Source organism: Neofelis nebulosa, chromosome 5 (assembly GCF_028018385.1).
Source record: "Neofelis nebulosa isolate mNeoNeb1 chromosome 5, mNeoNeb1.pri, whole genome shotgun sequence".
NCBI classification, from domain to species: domain Eukaryota; kingdom Metazoa; phylum Chordata; class Mammalia; order Carnivora; family Felidae; genus Neofelis; species Neofelis nebulosa.
The window spans coordinates 5,097,534-5,120,202 of NC_080786.1; the positions used below are offsets into that span (position 1 = coordinate 5,097,534).

General features: G+C 48.3%; 1 protein-coding gene and 1 long non-coding RNA gene across 2 annotated transcripts in view; both read right to left on the reverse strand.

Moving 5' to 3' along the window:
- Positions 1 to 22,669, reverse strand: part of TRANK1 (tetratricopeptide repeat and ankyrin repeat containing 1) — a 100,304-nt gene that overhangs the window by 72,237 nt on the left and 5,398 nt on the right. The window contains exons 2-4 of the mRNA XM_058729352.1: positions 6,335 to 6,466; positions 2,921 to 3,047; positions 217 to 367 (exon numbers count right to left, since the gene is read on the reverse strand). Of these exons, the coding sequence (XP_058585335.1) occupies positions 217 to 367; positions 2,921 to 3,047; positions 6,335 to 6,466 (410 nt within the window). The remainder of the gene's footprint in view (positions 1 to 216; positions 368 to 2,920; positions 3,048 to 6,334; positions 6,467 to 22,669) is intronic.
- LOC131511576 (uncharacterized) lies at positions 9,033 to 11,651 on the reverse strand. Its single transcript, XR_009261598.1, has 2 exons — positions 11,391 to 11,651; positions 9,033 to 10,770 (listed from the first exon to the last, which is right to left on the reverse strand). It is a non-coding gene; the product is annotated as an uncharacterized LOC131511576 (long non-coding RNA).

Genomic DNA, 22,669 nt, shown 5'->3' on the forward strand with positions numbered 1-22,669 from the left:
GAAGGAAGGAAGGAAGGAAGGAAAGAAGGAAGGGGAGGGAAGGAAGGAAGGAAGGAAGGGAGGAAGGAAGGGGAAGGAAGGAAGGAAGGAAGGAAGGAAGGAAGGAAGGAAGGAAGGAAGGAAGGAAGGGGAAGGAAGGAAGGAAGGAAGGAAGGAAGGAAGGAAGGAAGGAAGGAAGGAAGGAGGAAAGGCAGATTTCCCGCGGTTCCAACTTACTGCCCATAGTGGTAAAGACTCCCACAAGGAAATCAGCAATCTGGATCTGGTCTGGGCTGCCCTGGAGAAGTCGCAGACCCTCGAAAAACATTCGAGCAGCTTCGTAAGGCCGAAGCAACCTCAGCAAGGAGTAACCAGCCCGGTAGTATCCCTGGGACAGAAGAAAAGCAAACCCATAACTCACCCATCCCTCTAACCAGCTGCTAAAAGGAAAGGCAAGATTGATGACATGGGGAAATGAGCTGGAGAGGTTTCACTTCTGTGTCAACACAGATTTCTAACAAGCACTGGCTACAGGATTTCCACGTTACGTTCTGTGCCACAGTTTTCCTGTCATTTTTTAACTGCCAAGAAAACAATCATTTCCAAATGCATGACTTCTACTGCATCTAACGTAGGACAGAGCGAAGGAAGCAGGCCCGCTTCCAAGTACATGTGTGGCTTAGTTATTCACGCAACAAATCACAGCCCTGGCAAGAAGGGAATGAAAAAAATCCTCCGACGACAGTGTTCCAGAAAAGAATGAGATTGTCATGTAAACACAGAACTTGTTCGCTGCTCCTTTCAATCAAAGTCAACACGACTTCCACGGGTACACAGCTGGAAAAAAAGTTGTCATGACAAGCGTTGAGGTATATCGAGCTCCACGTTATAGGCATTGTATACCGGAGGCAAAAATTTTTTATTTCTGTGGAGAGGAAAATTACAATGATTGCTGGAGGAAAATGGCTGACTTTTGCCTACATAAAATGGTGTGCCTTGAGTAGGAGCAAAATGACATTGCCTTCCCCCTCTTTGATTCTCTAAAGGAATCCACACCAGGATCTATCATGACAACATTCTAAGATAATGAAAGGTGTCCACCAACTGGGTTCACACAAAAAGCAAGCACTTAAAAATTCCACTGAACACCAAATCTCTGACTATTGATTTGTTTTCACCTTCATTTGAAACGTCATTAGATGACAACGAGAAAAAAAAGGGTTGGGAGAATGTCTGGGTTTTTTTCGCCCAACCCAGTAAGCTGGATACAGAATTCCCCGCTTCCTTCCCTTCCTCAGATTTTAGTTTCTTTCATCTTTTATTTTGGTGGGGAGAGGAAAGGGGTTCAGAATAGGCCACCCCAAAATATGGCACTTTGGCCTAGGATTTGGCAAGGATTATCCTGAGCCCAAGGCATTTGAGATTCAAAAGATGTGGAAGGAAACCTTCCTGGAGCTCCCTGATCTGAGTAAAAGCAGAAAGTCTAAGAAATGAGGACTGCCATAAATTTTCTCTCCCAGGGAATTTTTATGGCCATGAAGAAGACGGACATTGGCACTGAGCCAGCCCAGCGCTGCTAAACATTACTAAGATAGCCCTTATCTCCCCTCTCATGAGTTTCCCCCACGTGTGTGCATGTGCGTTCCCACAGTCCGCAGCCCCCGAAGTCTAAACCCCTCTCCTTTGTCTGTCCCGCCTCCACACTTTGCCACTCTATTAAAAATGTATAGGGGCGCCTGGGTGGCTCAGTCGGTTAAGCATCCGATTTCAGCTCAGGTCATAATCTCGCACCTCATGCGTTCGAGCCCCGCATCGGGCTCTGCTGACAGCTCAGAGCCTGGAGCCTGCTTCGGATTCTGTGTCTGCCTCTCTCTGCCCCTCCCCCACTCCCACTCCGTCTCTCTCAGTCTCAAAAATGAACAGATGTTTAAAAAAATTTTTTTGAAGGAAAGGCTGAAGGTGAAATCGGCAAATCCCTCCCTCGAGGATGGAGAACATGCGGGTCAAAACCCCTTGCCCCTTCCCACTGTTCCGTACACAAAACGCAGATCCCTGAGAAGACAATACAAACTCTTATGTCCTGAGTGCCAACAACTCGAACCAAGGTCTCCTTAATCCTTGAAGCGACTCTGAGACCTAAGCAGCCACTCCCTACACAGTCGGGGAAAGGAAGGCTTAAGGAAGGAAACGCATTTCCTCCCATGCTGAAACCAGTCTGCCGCACAGCAGAGCAGCGGAGAAAGGCCTACGCGTTTCTGACCTCGGAGCCTCGCCATAAATGGTCCGTATCACTCACGTGACACTTAATTGTCTGTGCCTCAGATGGCTCCAGAATGGCAACTCCTTTATGGTCTCCGATTTTGCTTTTTGTCCTCTCCCCAACTTGACCGAGAGTTACTCAACAGCTGGGCTGGTGTCTCCCTGGCCTTTTGCTCACCCTGAGGCAGGAAGAACTCGAAGACTGACAGCATTTTAGCTGCGGAAAACAATCAAATACTCATTTAAATACTCATTTACCGATCTTTGTTAACCCCTGGTGGGGGGGTGGGGGTGGGGGTGGATTGCTGGCCATTCGAACCTCCCCCCACCCCCATCCCTCCAACGGAGCTGATTTCGAAGAAGTGCTTCGGAAGAAGTAATCGGTGCCATGTGGGTCCACCCAGCTTGCACCTGCAACACAGCTTAGCTCAAATGAAACTCGGAAACATCAAAGTACACTTCGGACTACGAGTAGTGGTGAAACTACATCAGAGCACAACGAGCTCCACCTGCAAGGGCATTGCCACACCTGGCCCTCAGTGTTCCCGGTCTTCTCCAGACAGGCTCACACGCCCTACGGGCACCTGTGTGAAGTGCAAAGGATTGAATGAGATGCACTCCTCATATTTCCATTTTAAAAAGAAGGGAGGAAGGAGGCAGGGCCCCCCAGCTGTCCCCGTACCTTCACGTAGGTTGGATCCCACTGGAGACATTCCTTGGCCGCCACAAAGGCCTCATTCCATTTCCCGAGGCTGTAAAATGCACTGGATTTGTTGCACAGCAGGATGGCCAGCTCCCTGGGGGGAACCCTGTCAGAAAGAACCAACCGGTGGTCAGTAGAGCCCGAGCCATCTTTCTGCAAATGCAGAAAACCACCTTCGAGGTCACAATTCTGGGGCTGACTGCCACCATCACCAGCTAAGGTCCCAATTACACCGATCACATCTGACCCCCCAGCCCCTAGAAATCCCGGGGCATTGGCAAAGTGCAACCACTCCCAAATCCTCTGCTCCTTTTCATGACAGATGTTCTCAACACCTTGGTTCTACCTCTGACTGATCTCCAGGATCTTTTCATTTTTTAGAGACCGTTGGTGAAGCTTCTGTGAAAATGGTGACTGGTCCTGGAGCGCTGGGGTGGCTCAGTCAAGTGTCCGACTTCAGCTCAGGTTATACTCTCACAAGTCATGGGTTTGAGCCCCACATCAGGCTCTGTGCCGACAGCTCGGAGCCTGCTTTGGATTCTGTGTCTCCCTCTCTCTCTGCCCCTCCCCTGATCATGCTCTGTCTCTGTCTCTGTCTCTCAAAAATAAGTAAGTGTTAAAAAAAAATTTTTTTTTTAAGTTAGGTGATGCAGATAAGCACAAATAAAAAGCAAAGTAAACATCACCTCTACAACTGCCCCATCGTCAGTGCTTTGTTTCCGGCTTCTGTCCCCTTAAGTTGAAGGGATGAGGCCCCAGAGGTGCACAGAAGAGGCAGTGGGGCGGTCAGTGGGTGATCGATCAGCAGGGGCTGACTGCAGGTGTCCCACCCAGATAACCTGGGCTGTGCAGCCATCCACAGCTGCAGTGAGCACTGGCTGCCACTAGGGGCTCCCATGGCCCTGTTCTCCAGATTCGCCCTCAACCTAACGGGAGCTGCCCTCTCCCCGGGAAGTTGTGCCCCTGCTGCGGACTAAATTGTGCCTCTCCGTCCATATGTCGAAGCCCTGGCCCCCCTGTGCGATGCTATTTGGAGATGGAGCCTTTCAGGACGTAATTAGGTTTAGATGAGGTCATGACGTGGGGCCCTCATGATAAGATTAGTGCTCTTATGTGAAGAGACACCAGAGAGCATTCTCGTGTTCTCTCTCTCCCTCTCTCTCTCTCTCTCTCTCTCTCTCTCCCTCTCTCTTTCTCTGCCGTGTGATGATGATTCAGAGCGAAGGTACCCATCCGCAGACCAGGAAGAGGGCTTTCACCGGGAACTGAGCTGGCCAGCACCTTGATCTCAGACTTACCAGCCTCAGAACCGTGAGCAGTAAGTTCCTGTTGTTGACTCCGCCCGGTCAATGGCATGTTGTTTTGGCAGCCCAAGCCCGACTCCTGAGGACAACTCCCCGGGGCCAGACAGCCTACAACCGAGGGTTGGCTGGCATGGGAACCAGAAGGTCAGCTCCCTGGCCCCAAAGTGGGACGGGCTCTGCAGTCCAGCTCATGCGCCAGAGCTCCCCAGGGGATCAGGCTGAAGCTGCCTCCAGAGGACGCACCGTCCCTGCTCGGAGCCCCTGCCCCTGCCCCGTCCTCCTTCCCTCAGTCCCCTTCTCCTGAGAGCACTTGCTCAGCAAACCAAATGCACCTAAATCCCTATGTCAGCCGGCAGCGGCAGGGGGGAACAGTGGCAGGAAGGTTATGAGAGATAATAGGGGAGGGTCCGGGCAGGGGTCCCGTTAGTGGCCCCACGGTGCGGGGTCAGTCTACAACCATAACCGCTACACCCGACTGCCTGTTTAAGAAAGTCAAATGCTTTGTGCTCGGGGCCCAGCTCTGACACCGTTCTGATCTGAGCCGGGAGGGGCGGAATTACAGGTCCAAATCAATGACACTCAACCCACATCCAGCTACTGGGTAGACACCAAGGTGACAGAAGGCAGGAGGTGGGAGCCGGGATTCAGTAATTTCATCCCGGGGCATTTCCCAGTACAAATGTAGGCCGCAGGCACCCCACAAATGCCAATCTCGGCCTCCTCTACTGCAGCGGTCCCCCAAGTATGGTCTGGGAGTGTCTGGTGTGCCCCAAGACCATCTCAGGTGGCCCACAAGGTCAAAATATTTTCACAACGATAGCAGGCTGAATAATAGTCCCCTAGTAATGGTACCACTTATTGGCCAAAGAAACTTTGCAGATGTGATTAATTTACAGATCTTGGGGGGAGATTATCCTGGATCGGGATACAACCACAAGAGTCCTTATGGGAGAGAGACAGAGGGAGACGTGGCTGTAGCAGAGGAGAGAGTGACATGACGTGGCAGCACACTGGGAAGAGACGCTTTGAGGATGAAGGAAGGGACCACAAGCCAAGCCGGGCAGGCAGCCAGCCAGAGCCGAAAGAGGCAAGAAATGGGTTCTCCTCTGCAAAAGACCAGCCCCACCAGCACCCCGATTTTAGCTTCGGGAGACTCATCTCAGCTTCTGACCGCCAGAACTATAGGATAATAAACGGTGTTTTCAGCCGCTAAATTGTGGTCATTAGTCACAGCGGTAACAGGGGACCACGCGTGTGTCTTTTTCACACATTCTCTCCCATGTGTGCGGGGAATTTTCCAGAGGCTACACGACGCGTGGTATCACAGTGGATTGAACGCAGAAGCAGATGCGAGAAGTCGGATGCCTTCTGTTGGGACAGACATTAAAGAGGTCTGCAAAAATGAAAACTGGGCCAGCCACCCTTCTCACTAAATTTTCAGCTTTGGAAAACATACTTATTTTGCATTATAATGTGTTACTTCCGTTAACATATAATGGGCTTATTACTGATCTTTTCAATAGATGCTTAAAAACGTATTTTAAGCTTATCTCCGTTTTAAATTCAAATACAGGCTCTACTGAAAGCTACACCCTACACAGACAACAGCTCTTAGCTGTTAAGCATGCTGCGATAATAAAAATGTTTGGGAACAGGTCTCCTGAAAGCCGAGGGGGCAGAGGAAGAGGTGGACCTGAGTCCCCCTGGGGTACACACGGTAGCCTGGGGGTAAACATCACAGATGATCAAGAAAGTGAGAGAGATGGCCACTGAGAGAGGCTGGGGGCTGGGATCGTCCCAGGAACTCAGATTCCCACAACCAGACAGAAGGCGAAATTGTGCAATGCTTACCAACAGCGTCCTATGTTTCACTTTCTATTTCTCCGGTACTTGGTATTCTCTGTGCAGTTTCTGAGCTCACAGCACAGAGCAGATAAATAGGAAGTGGGCGAGAAAGAGAACAGAAACTAGGCAGCGTGATAAGAAATGAAAACATAAGCGGCAGAGTGAGTTTCCTTCCATTTGCTACAAAACAAACAAACAAACAAAAACAAAAAACGAAAGGTGAGGAGTAAATCCCAGCACTTACCCCCACGGATATAACTGCAGGAGAATCTGGATGGCCTCATCATACTTTCTGATGGCCAGAGAGAAGTTCCCGTTCTTAAGAACTTGGTTGCCATATTCTTTCAACAGCTCAGCGTAAGCTGTGGGGTCCATCCTGTGAGCAGAGAGACGGGGGGGAAAAGGCTGGCGGCCCGGCCGCTCTCCCTTCACGTCTGCATTGCTGACTGTGTGGAGAGGCACTTGGTTCGTTCTGGCCCCACCCACCTGCCAAGCACATCCTGACAACACCCCTCACCACCAGGGGACCACACGGGGCTCTTCTTTTTCCGACCTCAGTGGCAGCAGCCGGTGGGGGGGGGGGTGGTGGTGGTGGATTCCATTTATTCTGTGCTAATGGCCCGGCCAGGCACTGAGTGGTGAGGCTGCTTCTGCCCACAAGACGACTGACACCTGGCAGGTCGTGTGTGCCCCAGAAGCGGCGGCTGTTCCCGAAACTGGCACTGTTGTTACCTTCTTGTTTACCCACCACCACGGCCCCCGTAAGGAGGCGCTGTCCCCGCGGTGCAGAGGCGGAAACTGAGGCTCCTGGAGGTTCAAGTCACCTGCCCCCGGTTCCGACCCGATGGCCAAGTTTCTGCTCCTGACCACTGCACCGCATCGACTACTGGTAGCAGCGAAACTCAGTGGATAGCCCTCCCATCCTCTTGGAAGGGGGGAAAGGTCTAGAGGCCTCCATATACGAGGGGTTAGGACACAGGGCCACAGCCACTGCCTCTTCCACCCTCCCCCCTTTCTCAAACACTCTAATATAATCCCCAGAGTATTTGTCCCCGAGATTACTTCTTGCAGGTCGTACCTTCTGTCTTACTTTATCACCCTACAGACTAGCATATGAGGGCCATTTAAATATTCATGGTGTAACAGATTGGAATGCCAAACCCAGAAGGAATGCCATAACCCAGGCAACCCAGAAGGTTGCCTGTTACTGATTCTCTCTGATGTGTAGTCGGAGACAAGCGTCCAGAGCCTCACCTGCCCATGGACCCCAGAAGTGTTTGCTGAGCAAAGGTAGTAGAGAGGAGCTTGAACCCATAACCCCAAGATCAAGAGTTGCATGTTCTACTGACTAAGCCAGCCAGGTGTCCCAATATGCCTCTTTTAGAAATAACTCCCCGGGGCGCCTGGGTGGCGCAGTCGGTTAAGCGTCCGACTTCAGCCAGGTCACGATCTCGCGGTCCGTGAGTTCGAGCCCCGCGTCAGGCTCTGGGCTGATGGCTCGGAGCCTGGAGCCTGTTTCCGATTCTGTGTCTCCCTCTGTCTCTGCCCCTCCCCCGTTCATGCTCTGTCTCTCTCTGTCCCAAAAATAAAATAAAAAATGTTGAAAAAAAAAAAAAAAAAAAAGAAATAACTCCCCGGGGCACCCGAGTGCCTCAGTCAGTTAAGCGTCCAACTCCCGATTTCGGCTCAGGTCATGAGCTCACAGTTGTGAGATCGAGCCCCACGTCATGCTCTGACCTGAGCACCGAGCCAGCTTGGCATTCTCTCTCTCTGCCCCTCCACTGCTAGCTCTTTCTTTCTCTCTCTGTCTCTCTCAAAATAAATAAAAACTTTAAAAAATACTTCTCCACTGCAAGAAAAGGCCACAAATTTGTCCAAAATGTGTAAGGCTGTAAGCCCACAATTCACAGAGGAGTACAAGTAATTTCTAAATATATGGAGAGTGAATAAAAAAGATCACTCTCACTAGAGAGCAAAGAAATGAAGAATTACAGCAACAAGGTATCATGGGGAAATACTTAAACAATTAAAAGAATGACCCCAAATGTTGGGGGCTGTCATATACCGCTTAGAGGGGAAATGTACTACATCACGGACAGATTCAGTCTTACGGATGTTTGCTACAGTGAAATGTGGAAATAACCCTAAATGTCCTATGACTCGTAATGGATTTGAATCGGTTATAGAATACCCATATGGGGGGGGGGGGGGGGGGCACCTGGGTGGCTCAGTCGGTTGAGCTTCTGACTTCCGCTTAGGTCATGATCTCACAGTTTGTGAGTTTGGGCCCCACGTCAGGCCCTGTGCTGACAGCTTGGAGCCTGGAGTCTGCTTCGGATTCTGTGTCTCCCTCTCTCTCTGCCCCTAACCCACTTGCATTCTGTCTCTGTCTCTCTCAAAAATAAATAAACATTAAAAAAAAATTTTTTTTAATATATCCATATGGGAGAATACCATTAATTAAAAAATCATGTTGTAGGGGCGCCTGGGTGGCTCAGTCGGTTAAGCGGCCGACTTTGGCTCAGGTCATGATCTCGCGGTCCGTGAGTTCGAGCCCCGCGTCGGGCTCTGGGCTGATGGCTCGGAGCCTGGAGCCTGCTTCCGATTCTGTGTCTCCCTCTCTCTCTGACCCTCCCCCGTTCATGCTCTGTCTCTCTCTGTCTCAAAAATAAATAAACGTTAAAAGTCATGTTGTAAAAGAACATTTAATGATTGGCTATGTTAGTAAATGAAAAGTACAGTCTACATAAATAGGTGTATAATCCCAAACTGAATTTTTAACACATATAATATATTGAAAATATGCCAAAATGAAGCACCATTGAGATTAGGCAGGGTTTTAATTTTCCTTCTTGTACTTTTCTGAATTCCCAGCTGCTCTACAATGTACATTAATAATCAGAATATAAATGTTATTAAAATGAGACTCTTTAAGGGCTTAATTGAAGAATTCAAACACAAAACATTTCCACTCTATTTACGAATACAACAAAAACAATTCATGTCAGAATTTTCGGGTTGTTTCCACCAACAGTGAGCTTTTAATGTTAGGTGAGCAAACGTCAAATGTATTCTTTCTCTTGCTTCTGCTTTTTCTCGGTAAGATGACGTCACAGGAAATAGGGGGATTGCCAGCCACACAGAAGGCTTTTTGCCTCTTTTTTTTTTTTTAAGTTTTTATTTATTTATTTTGAGACAGAGACAGCGTGAGTGGGGGAGGGGCAGAGAGAGCGGGAGAGAGAGACAGAATCCCAAGCAGGCTCCGCACGGTCAGCGCAGAGCCCAAGGCAGGGCTCGAACTCACGAAAGAGCGAGATCATGACCTGAGCTGAAACTGAGAGTCAGATGCTTGACCGGCAGGGCCGTCCAGGTGCCCCGCCCCGGCTTTTGGCTTCTTATTAGGATTTATTAGCAGCCACGGTCTCATGATAGGGAAGAATGCTTTATATCTCTTCCTTAGAACACAGAGGGCTTGGTGGTTGAGTCTGCTTTTTTTTAAGCAACCGGGCAGTCTGTTTATAGGATGAAATTGTTAAGTACAAATGGTAATGACATACAGTTGATGGCTAATACGTACCCAGTGCCTACTATGTGCCTGACATCAATCACGCCATTTCATTCTTACAAGAAAACCCACGAGGGAGTCATGACTGCATCCCCGTTTGACACACAGGGACACTGCAGCAGAGAGAAGTTAAGCTACTTGCCGCAGTGACACAGAAAGTCGTGGCACTACAGTGCACACCTAGGTGACGTGACCTTGAACTACAGTCTGAAAGGCCAGGACAGGGGCTCAAAGGTCAGCACCCAGTCAATCCCCAAGGCATGTGATGATTTGGCTGGCACCGAGCCCTCACTTCCAGGGTCTTTTTTGGTGTGATGAAAGCCCAAAGTAGATAGTCTCACAGCTGTGGTGCTGGCTGGCAGTCATTTTCACTGTGTTCCCGTCAGGATTCAAGGTCCAGTTGTGGGGAGGTGTCATGGGCTGCCTGGCTACACCCAAGGAAGTAGAAATAAGAAAAATACAAGTGCCCTCGGTAGATTTTTTTAAACCAGCAAGTCTGAAACAAAGCAGATCCAGGTTGTTATAGCTTTTATTACTTGTTGTCTATATACACATGAAACCCTGTAACTGCCTTATAGGAATAGAGCAAAAACTTCAGACAGGGCTGGGCATGGGGCCACTAAAAATGGGCACAGGGAAGCTTTACCTTCATGCGTCATCTGAGCACTAGAAATCTTGATAGCAAATTCACTTTTCTTGTTCTTGGGGTTTTTTTTTTCTTTTTTATGAAAATCCTTTCAAAAAACCCTGCAAAGACAGTCAATGATTTAAGACGAACCCTGGAATGCTGGGGATAGACAGTTCCGAACCAAGGCCAGGGGGAAGAGTTCTTAAAACTGACTCCTTCCTACTCCCCACAGGAGAGAAGGTGGCCACAGACAGTCTGGGATAGAAATCCAAAGTCAGAACTCATTCTGGAGATTCCAATTTGTTTTCTTTGCCCTTCTTTCTTTTTTCTTTTCTTCTCTTTTCTCTTCTTTCCCCCCTCCTCCCCCCGGGGGGAAGGCTTGTAAATGCTGATGGGGAAGAGTAGAGGTTTTTTGGAGAAACTCACCCAAATTTTTTTCAAAAGGCCTGTGGAAAAGTATGAGGTGCTGGACCCAAGCTTTTCCTACCTGGGTGTTTAATTAGAACAAGAAAGACCAGATAACCGTGTCCACCCCACAGACGTCTCACCAGCCTGCACCAACCCACCAAAGCCCAGCTCAGTGGCCTGCCATAAACCCCAGGGCTGTCCTAATCCAGCCAACCCCCTTTATCCAACAACTTTAAATGACTTCCACCTTAATTTATAGCCTCAGTTACCCCCAACTACGCGTTCACCAAAGTCAGGATTGTGATTCGAAAACCAATGGACTAGTTCAGCATCAAACCACCCTTGTGAAATTTACATCCTAAACGTAAATAAATAACAATCTCCCTAATATGTGGGGTCTCTTGACTGCTTTTATTTATTTTTTTTTTAATTTTTTTTTTCAACGTTTTTTATTTATTTTTGGGACAGAGAGAGACAGAGCATGAACGGGGGAGGGGCAGAGAGAGAGGGAGACACAGAATCGGAAACAGGCTCCAGGCTCCGAGCCATCAGCCCAGAGCCCGACGCGGGGCTCGAACTCACGGACCGCGAGATTGTGATCTGGCTGAAGTCGGACGCTTAACCGACTGTGCCACCCAGGCGCCCCTCTTGACTGCTTTTAAAGCTATGCCTCTTTTAATGAAATTTTCACTTACTCACCCAACATATTCGTGCCTCTCAAGAGGATCTAGAACTTTAGATTACTCCAATGTTAATATTTACATGGAATTAACCTGGGTGAGGCACTGTCCTGGGCATCGGGGGTTTCGTGGTGAAAGGGCAACCACTATTTCACCTGCAAGAAGTTTATTGTCTGTTAGAGAGATGGACATAAAATAAATAACCACACAAATATTATAGCTAACGGATTGTTCCTCTGAAGCAGAAAAGTAGAGGGTAAAAGAAAGCTTATAAAATGAGAATATAGGGGCGCCTGGGTGGCGCAGTCGGTTAAGCGTCCGACTTCAGCCAGGTCACGATCTCGCGGTCCGTGAGTTCGAGCCCCGCGTCAGGCTCTGGGCTGATGGCTCGGAGCCTGGAGCCTGTTTCCGATTCTGTGTCTCCCTCTCTCTCTGCCCCTCCCCCGTTCATGCTCTGTCTCTCTCTGTCCCAAAAATAAATTAATAAAAATAAATAAATAAATAAATAAATCTAAAAAAAAAAAAAAAATTTTTTTTTTTAAAATGAGAATATAACTTTAGAATGGGGAGGGCAAGTGACATGTAAGCCAAGCCCCAAAAATGAGTAGTTGGCCCAGTGAAGAATAGGGCTGTGGCAACAGTATATGCAAAGGCCCTGAGCTTCATCGTTCAAGAACTGCCAGGGGGTGGGGACAGAAGTGAGGCTGGGAAGTAATTGGTAATTGCTGTAAGAGATAAATAATCTGGGATCATGAAGGCCGACCAAGGATACCAGAATTCATCTTACATACGATTGAGAAAGCAGCCCTGTCCACTCCAACTTTCTATGATAACGGGAATGTTCTGTTTTGTAGACAGTGGCCACCAGCCACCTGTGGCTATTACGCATTTGAAATGTGGCTGGTACAGAAGAACTGAATTGTTTGTTTCAGCTTCACTAACCTTAATTTACACAGCCACCTATGACCCATGGCTACCATACTGGACAGGACAGCACCAGAGGCTTTTGAGCTGGGGATTAACAAAAACTAACTCCATCATGCTGGCTGCAGGCAAGATGGAGAGAAATGAACCAGTGTAAGGCACATTCAGGAGGCAGACACTCTCCATGGGACTAAAGGGCAGGAAGAGTCAACTCCAAAGCTTTTAGTCAAAATTAGCCTTGCGTTACAGAAATAGGAGCTCTAGGGGTCCCTGGATGGCTCAGTCGGTTATGCATCCGACTTCAGCTTAGGTCATGAGCTCACCGTCTGTGGGTTCAGGCCCCGCGTCGGGCTCTGTGCTGACAGCTCAGAGCCTGGAACCTGCTTCAGATTCTGTGTCTCCCTCTCTCTCTACCCCTCCCCCACTCGTGCTCTGTCTCTCTCAAAAATAAACATTAAAAAAATTTTTTTAAAGAAATATAGAAAGCTCTGGTTTCAAACACAAATGGATATAATGTTGAATTATCTTCCAGACACACACACACACACACACACACACACACACACACACATAGCCTCGCCCTGAGGATCCATTCTGATGGCACTGAATGGAACGGTGTGAAGTACCCAATTTGGGGAAACACACAGAAGCCTGACAATGGATCACGTGCGGCCGTCAGGGATGTGCCAAGTAGAAATATATTCTACAGGAAAAAGAGAAAAAAGGATCAAGAGAAAATCTCTAACATTTTAAAATATATTTACAAAACTTATCTGATTTTTAAAGGATGATACTAACATGGGAGTAGGCAGATGGGTGGGACAAAATAGAATATCCAGAAACAAATATATACTACTATCAAAGAACTCCATGCGTGATAAGGACGGATTTTTAATAGATAGGAAAAGAATGAGTCACTTTGGTACAACTGGCTGACCATCTGGAAAAGAAGTTAAATTTCTAACTCATACCGTGTGCTAGGCTAAACAATGGACACACACACCCCCGCCAAATCTGCCCGCGCCCCAATCCCCAGAACCCGTGAATGCAAAAGGGACTTTGGATATGTAGTTAAGATTATAGGCCTTTAGACAAGGATATCATCCTGGATTATCTGGGTGAGCCCAGCCTAATCACTGAACCTTTACAAGCAGAAAACCTCTCCGGCTGGAGTCAGGAAGATGCCAGGGAAGAAGGCGGGAGAGATGTGGCACATGATGTGGAACAAGGGAAAGCCCAGCCCCATCACTGACTGCCTTGCTGGTGGAGAGAAGGCAACGTCAAGAGGAAGGGACAGAGGCCCCTGGGTGACAGTCAGTGAGGACACAGGGCCCTCAACACTACAGCTGTAAGAACTAGATCCTGCCTGCAACGTGAATGAGCCTAGAAGGCGCTTCTCTGCAGACCTTCCTGTAAGAGCCCAGCCAGCCAACACCTTGACCTCAGCCAAGCTAACCCAGACTTCGGACCCATAGACTGTGACACAACCCGTTTATGTGGCCAAGTCTGTGGCATTTGACACGGGGGCAATAGAAAACCAATACAAGTCATATGATAAAATGCACAGCAACACAAAGAACCTCAAAAATATGTTGAACAAAAGAAGCCAGACTCAAAAGAGGACACACTGTGTGATCCCATTTGGATGACGTTCTAGAACCGGCAAATCTCAGAAATCAGAACAGCGGTTGCCTAAGGAGGGAGGGCCACTTTTGCGGGGAATGGAAATGTTCTAGATTTCGATGAACTAGTGGCCACACAGGTATATATACCTGCGAAAGCTCATTGAATAGTGCACTTAAAATCTGTGCCTTCTATTACATGCAAATAGTTCATTAAAAAAAAAATTGAGGAAAAGAAACCATAAAAGCCGTAAGAGAAAATGTAGGTACACATTCTAGCTCATCTTCAGCTGCTCTAGGAGGAAATTTGGGAATACTGAACCAAGTGACACATCCACACGGCCTTTGAGCTGGCGATTCCATTTCCGGAAATCAATCTTACAGACTGATTGCACACACTGGAAATGGAACATGTACAAGATTATTCACTTGTCAACCTGTTTGTAATTAGAAAAGACTGGGACCAGCATTAATGCCCCTTGACAGGAGACTGGTTTAATAAATCACAGTGCAGCTCTCCACCACAAAGTCTTACAAAAGTGTTTAAAAAGAAAGAACGAGGGGCGCCTGGGTGGTTCAGTTGGTTAAGCTCCGACATCAGCTCAGGTCATGATCTCGCAGTCTGTGAGTTCGAGCCCCATGTCGCGCTCTGTGCTGATGGCTCAGAGCCTGGAACCTGCTTTGGATTCTGTGTCTCCCTCTCTGTCTGCCCCTCTCCTGCTCATGCTCTGTCTCTCTGTCTCTCTCTTAAAAAAAAAATTTTTTTAGGGGCACCTGGGTGGCTCAGTCGGTTAAGCGTCTGACTTCAGCTCAGGTCACAATCTCGCAGTCCGTGGGTTCGAGCCCCGCATCGGGCTCTGGGCTGATGGCTCAGAGCCTGGAGCCTGCTTCCCATTCTGTGTCTCCCTCTCTCTCTCTCTCTGCCCCGCCCCCATTCATGCTCTGTCTCTCTCTGTCTCAAAAATAAATAAACGTTAAAAAAAAATTTTTTTTTAAATTAAAAAAAATTTTTTTTAAACTATGAGGCTGATCTAAGTAAGAGGAAGCCATGTCAAGATGCGCGATGACGTGAATAAAGCAAACTGGAGAACAATTTGTAGAGCTTGGAAAGCTTAGGGACATATTTGTGTATGTGTGTACGCTCGATCTACTGGGAGAAGTTCTGGAAGGCCTTAAGAAGCGAACAAGAGGGGCGCCTGGGTGGCTCAGTCGGTTAAGCGTCCGACTTCAGCTCAGGTCACGATCTCACAGTCCGTGAGTTTGAGCCCCGCGTCGGGCTCTGGGCTGATGGCTCAGAGCCTGGAGCCTGCTTCTGATTCTGTGTCTCCCTCTCTCTCTGCCCCTCCCCCGTTCATGCCCTGTCTCTCTCTGTCTCAAAAATAAATAAACGTTAAAAAAAAAAATTAAAAAAAAAAAAGAAGCGAACAAGAGTGGTTATCTTTGGGGAGTAGGTCTGGGAATGGGAAGAACATTCCCAAACTATGATAGAATAAACTTCTGTTGACTTCAGTCACCCACTTTGTGGTAATTTGTTATCGCAGCCCTAGCAAACGAGTATGACACCCTCACTGAATATGCTCAAGATTTGAATAAGGCTCAAAGATTTGGGGGCCTGACCGCGGTCACAATGTAGTGAGCACCAGAGTTCAAACCTGGGCTTATCTCCTGGACCCCGGCACCCCGGTCCACACCACCTGTTGCGGGGGCAAAAGAGCCAGGGCCAGAACCCAGGTCTTGCCCCTGGTCTGTGAAGGTTTCGGTTAACGGTACCAGCCGTGACAACCTCCATAGGTTATTTGAGTGTAATCCCTGCAACATTTACAGAACCTTTGCTTTGTTTACCCAGCAAAGAGAAAATATTTGGTAGAAAACACAGCCTTAGTATTTGCCTGTTTCCACAGGGGATCCCTGAAATTACCAGTCAGTTAAATAGCTATAGCTGAGAAAATCGGAGATTTGAGGCCTTGGATGAGGGGAGAGAGGGGGTCAGCACTGCAACATCTGAAAATGGCCCCCAACTTTCTCCTTCTCTGCTGTGATTGTTCCTTTGAAAAGAAGGGTCCACACTTGCTTACAGGCCTTAATAAATCCTTGTCTAACGTGAAGCTGTAAAGAGGCACGAAATGGGCAAGCTGCTCTCCTTCCCCCCCTTTCTAGCGAATGAAAATAACGATTCAAATTGCTTAGGTAAAAGAAGGAAAGTTCTACAAGGCGGCCAATGAACCGACGTGAACGCACTCTGGGATGGCTGCTTGGCTCACCACAGAGGCCTTCTGACAGGAGGTGTGAGGTGCACAGAGGTAAACCCCAGCCCTCACACCTGTTCTATGTGCCAGACCTACAGGCCAGCGTTCCCCGACAGAACCTTTCCCTGGGACTTTGAACCTGAACTTTGGGAAGAGCTCCTCTGGTAGTGGCAGCTGAGGTAGGAGGCTCCAAAGGGGTACAGCCTTACCCCCACCCCGAGAAGAAGCCACTCTGGACTGAGAGTGGACAGAGAGCGGAAGAGGCAGAAAGAGGGGCTCCCTCCACATTCCCCTGCCTCTTCCCTAGTTACTGAAGTCATGGGCCACCTTCTAGAACTTTCCTTCTTTTACCTAAGCAATTTGAATCGTTGTTATTTTCGTTTGCTAGAAAGGGGGAAAGGAGAGCAGCGTGCCCATTTCATGCCTCTTTATAGCTTCACGTTAGACAAGGGTCTAAATCAGGGGTGTCCTGCCTCCACCCCACTCCAGACATCTCTAGTCACAGTATCCCTCCCTGCAGGGCTCGACGAGGCCTCAGAATCTTTCCCTCCACACTGACCCTAGGAGGTACACCCTGCCCCAGACGAATCTTATGTGCCACTCCCAGTTGCACACCAAAGATTTGGGCCAAAAATCAACTTGGGCATCTAAGCACGAACACCCACAGTGCCGTGACTAGGAAACAACAGACCGAAGACAAGTCAGCTCTTCCCCACCTCGGCATACAGCTTCCAGAAGAGCTGTCCCCAAGTCTGGCTCACACACACCCTCCAGAGACATCTTCCTCGTCGGCCTGGGTTACTACAGTATCCGCCTTGTCACCCTCCCCTTACCCCAGCCTCACCCGACTCCAGCTTGGCCTCCTCACCGCCACCAGGGAGATGGTCCCCAAATCCATCACATCGCCTTCTGTGTGGGGTTAAAAAGCCTCCAGGATCGGGGCACCAGGGTGACTCAGTTGGTCAAGTGTCCGACTTCGGCTCAGGGCATGATCTTGCAGTTCGTGGGTTCGAGCCCCGTGTCGGGCTCTGTGCTGACAGCTCAGAGCCTGGAGCCTGCTTTGGATTCTGTCTCTCTCTCTCTGCCCCTCTCCCGCTCCTGCTCTGTCTGTCTCTCTCAAAAATAAATAAACATTTAAAAATTAAATAAATAAATAAATAAACATTAAAAGGAATTTTTAAGTGTACCATCATATATGAAAATAAATTCAAAATGAATGAAAGACCTAAATATGAGACAGGAAACCATCAAAATCCTGGAGGAGAAAACAGGCAACAACCTCTTTGACATCATCCATAGCAACTACTAGATATGTCTCTGGAGGCAAAAGGGAACCAAAAGCAAAAATGAACTCTTGGGACCTCATCAACCTAAAAAGCTTCTGCACAGCAAAGGAAACAATCGACAAAACTAAAAGGCAACCTACAGAATGGGAGAAGATATTTGCAAACGACATATTGGATACAATCTTGTAAAGATCCAAAATCTATAAAGAACTTTTCAAACTCAACACCCAAAACATAAATAGTCCAGTTCAAAAATGGGCAGAAGACATGAATAAATATTTTTCCAAAGAAGACATACAGATGATTAACAGACACATTAAAAAGATGCTCAACATCACTCAACATCAGGGAAATAGAAATCAAAACTATAATGAGATATCACCTTACACCCGTCAGAATGACTAAATTAACAACACAGGAAACAACTGATGTTGGAGAAAATGCGGAGAAAGGGGAACCCTCTTACACTGTTGATAGGAATGAATGCAAACTGGTGCAGCCACTCTAGAAAACGGTATGGAGGCTCCTCAAAAAGTTAAAAATAGAACTACCCTATAATCCAGCAATTGCACTACCACTTACCCAAAAGATACAAAAATGCTGATTCAAAGGGTTACATACACCCTGCTGTTTACAGCAGCATTATTGACAACAGCCAAACTGCGGAAAGAGCCCAAATGTCCATCAACTGGTGCATGGATAAAGAAGATGTGATCATGGTAACTGGGGCGCCAGGGTGGCTCAGTCATTTAAGCATTCGACTCTTGGTTTTGGCTCACGTCATGATTTCATGCTTCATGGATTCGAGCCCCACCTGGGGCTCCATGCCAACGATGAAGAGCCTGCTTGGGATTCGCTCTCTCTCCCTCCCTCTCTCTGCCCCCCCCCACCTCTTCTTCTCAAAATAAATAAATAAACTTAAAAAAAAAAAAAAAGGAGACGTGATAATACATATACAACGGAATATTACTCGGCCATAAAAAAGGATGGAGTCTTGCCACTTGCAAAGATGGGGATGGAACTAGAGTGTATTACGCGAAGCAAGGTCAGTCAGTCCGGGAAAGACAAATATCATACGGTTTCGCTCATATGTGGAATGTAAGAGACAAAACCAATGAACACAGTGGGGGGTGAGAGAAAGGCAAACCATAAAACAGACTCTTTTTTTTTTTTTAATTTTTTTTAACGTTTATTTTTGAGACAGAGAGAGTCAGAGCGTGAACGGGGGAGGGTCAGAGAGAGGGAGACACAGAATCGGAAACAAGCTCCGGGCTCTGAGCTGTCAGCACAGAGCCCGACGCGGGGCTCGAACTCACAAGCCGCGAGATCGTGACCTGAGCCGAAGTCGGACGCTTAACCGACTGAGCCACCCAGGCGCCCCTAAAACAGACTCTTAACTATAGAAAACAAACTGAGGGTTGCTGAAGGAGAGATGGGTGGGGGGATGGGCTAAATGGGGGATGGGCATTAAGGAGGGCACTTGTTGGCATGAGCACTAAATGTGGCAGGTAAGTGATAAATCATTACATTCTACACCTGAAACTAATATTACACTGCATGTTAATTAACTGGAATTTAAATAAAAACTTGAAAAAGGAAAAAAAAAGGATACCATGGAGCCAAGGGTATCTGGGTGGCTCAGTCAGTAGAGCATGTGACTCTTTGATCTCTGGGTCATGAGTTTGAACCCCACATGGGGCACAAAGTTTACTTAAAATTTTTTTAATTAAAAAAAAATGTTGGGGCGCCTGGGTGGCTCAGTCGGTTGAGTGTCCGACTTCAGCTCAGGTCATGATCTCGCAGCTCTTGAGTTCGAGCCCCGCGTCGGGCTCTGTGCCGACAGCTCGGGGCCTGGAGCCTGCTTCGGATTCTGTGTCTCCTCCTCTCTCTCTGCCCCTCCCCCACTTGCATTCTGTCTCTGTCTCTCTCAAAAATAAATATTAAAAAAAAATTTTTTGGGGGCGCCTGGGTGGCGCAGTCGGTTAAGCGTCCGACTTCAGCCGGGTCACGATCTCGCGGTCCGTGAGTTCGAGCCCCGCGTCAGGCTCTGGGCTGATGGCTCGGAGCCTGGAGCCTGTTTCCGTTTCTGTGTCTCCCTCTCTCTCTCTGCCCCTCCCCCGTTCATGCTCTGTCTCTCTCTGTCCCGAAAATAAATAAAAAACGTTGAAAAAAAAATTTAAAAAAAAAAAAAAAATTTTTTTTTAATGTCTACGTGTACCCTCCACCATCCCATAATTTCACAAAATAAGGAACATTTTAACTCCAAAAAAAAAAAGAAGAAGAAAGAAGAATGTAAACTCAGACTAAAGAATGCCGTTCTTGGAAAAGGATCGGCCAAGGTCTTTGCATCGTAGGCTTCGATAGTGTGCCGATGGTATGAGCTTTGAGAGACAGACATTCCAAGTTCCCAAAACCACACCAGGTCTCTGAAAGCTACTCAAGAAATATCGCTGCATGCAAAGCTGGCTCAGTCGCAACTCCTACTTCTGAACTGGAGTCCTGGACTCTCGACGTCCCTCCCAGTCAGGGGCTAGCGGTGGGCACGGCCTCTCCTCAGTGTGTGCACAGATCGGCACCCTTCCATTTTGCTGTTGGAATGAGAGCAGCCTGAGGTCACATCGGCTAAACTTTATTGAGCACTTACTACGTGCCGGGCCCCGTGCTGAGACCTCCTCCGGCATTTTCTCACGGAACATCCCTGACGGTGCTAGTGGAGGAGGTGTAAGTATTATCCTGGTTGTACACATCAGGAAACTTTTTTGATCAAGGTGAAGGGATTTCTCCAAGCAAGGTACAAACCCCAGTCTGCTACCAAAAATCTGTGTCCACAGCTCCTCGGGGAGATGGATGTAGGAAGGGTGAGGGTGACCGGGGAAAACATAAAGGATGGCCTTCAAAATTGAAATCAAATCCAGGAGTGCCTGCCTGGCTCAGTTGGTAGCACATGCAACTCCTGATCTCGGAGTTGCGAGCCGGAGCCCCACACTGGGTACAGAGAGTCCTTAAAAATAGGGCACCTGGATGGCTCAGTCGGTTGAGCATCCAACTCTTGGTTTCAGCTCAGGTGTCACGGTTCATGGGATCGAGCCCCACATCGGGCTCTGCGCTGACAGCACGGAGCCTGCTTGGGATTCTCTCTCTCTCCCTCTCTCTCTTTCTCTCTCTCTCAAAATAAATAAACCTTTTTTTTTTTTTTAATTTTTTTTTCAACATTTTTTATTTATTTTTGGGACAGAGAGAGACAGAGCATGAACGGGGGAGGGGCAGAGAGAGAGGGAGACACAGAAACGGAAACAGGCTCCAGGCTCCGAGCCATCAGCCCAGAGCCCGACGCGGGGCTCGAACTCACGGACCGCGAGATCGTGACCTGGCTGAAGTTGGACGCTTAACCGACTGTGCCACCCAGGCGCCCCAAAATAAATAAACTTTTAAAAAATAAATTGAATACAATAAACTCTTGAAAGAATGAAATAAAATCCCCGTAAAAGCAAACCTGAAGGAAACTGAAAAGTGAGCACTCTGTACTCTGCTTCAGGACAGATGAGGGAGGTAAGCATCGGCCACCACAGGTTGCTTACAAATCCTGACCTGGCTTCTGTGCCAGAATAACTGCCATATTCCCCTCACGGGGAGCACCTGCTTGTGAAGTCAGGGGCAGCTCCCGAGGAAGAGACAAAGCCCTCCTACGACAGCCCTTGAAAAAAGGTGCTTTCTGATTCAGAGAGGGCTCAGTTTGAATACTCACAGCCCAGTCACCTCCTCCCCCAGGTCCACCCCCAAGCCTCTCCACAACCGCAACCTTTCAAATGCTGATTAATGGCCTCCATTGCACCTCCCATCCTCAAACCACAGCAGTCTGCTTCCCCCTCAATCTCGAAGGCAAGACAAACCCTGCAGAGAGGCTAAAACACCATCTACTGCAGCGTGGGGAGGGTCTGGAGGTGCCCAGGAGCGCCTCATAAGCCAGTCTCCCCCAGACAGGGGCCCCTGAAGGACAACCCCATGAAAGGGAGGTCCCTTAGCAGCACCGGGACGAGCTGAGCTCTAGCTCCCTCTCTAACACCAGCTGACAGATTCCCAAAACACAGGGCCTTGAACTTGGCCTTGAAAAAAGTATGAACTTTGGCCAGGCTGAACAATGTATTCATCCACAATCTCAGCCTTCTTAATAAAACACAGAACCATGTACACACATGCACACACACGCGCGCACACACACACACACACGCACACACTTTCCATGGCTCTTAAAACAGTTTAGAATAAACTCTCAATAGCTTAGATTCCCATTCTCAGCCTCTCACACACACCACCTTCAACTTAGCTTTCCAGCATTCTCCAACACTACGCCTGCCTTGCTGTAGCCACACGACCCCAGATTTTTCTGGCTCCCTCCTTCTCCCATGCCTCTGCAAGGCTGGGGCACGTGTCAGAGGAGAATATGAGGATACGAGTGTGTCCTCCTCATAGGAAAGAAAGGCCCAACACGTGGGATCAAGTCACACGTTACCTGGTACCACAGCAGCCGAGGCCTCAGTGTCCATCCTGGGAAACAGGGACAGCATCACCTATCTGACGGGACTCCCTGTGTCCTCAGTCAGTCAGCACAAATGAGTTGAATGCCTACCGCGTGCCAGGCACTCTGCTGGATGCCTGGGATATGGGGCTGAGCGTAACCGGCCAAAACACTGCTGCCCAGAAGCTTACATTCTGCTGCAGGGACATCTGAAATATGGGTATTGCTCACAATGCTTCTGTGAGAATCACATAACGGAATGTCTGAAACACACCAAACATAGAGCCGGGCTCCAGGTCAACCGTTATTATCCTTGCTAGTATTCTCTTGACGGTTAGAGTCTAAGCCCTTTTGTTCAGTATTATTCTTACTAAGAAGCTGCTTCTTTCACTTGGACTGTCCCTCTCTCCCTCCTGGCCCCCCTCACTCTGCCTGCTGGAAGTTCTCCTGTCTGTCTAGGCCTCGTTCAAAAGTGGCCTCCCTTACTTCCTCCTGGGAAGGATTCAGGAGCTGGGAACTGTCTCGGGGCACTTGTCTACGTCTCCACTGAGGTCTTCTCACGGGTCTGCCCGCCATCAGCTTTGTTCTACCAGCACGAGAAGCAACTGTGTCTCAGATGTTTCTATCCTCCATAGGCCAATCCAGGGCCTTCAGTTATATGAGAAGAACTGACTTGCAAAGAGGTAAGAAGAGGTAAAACCCCG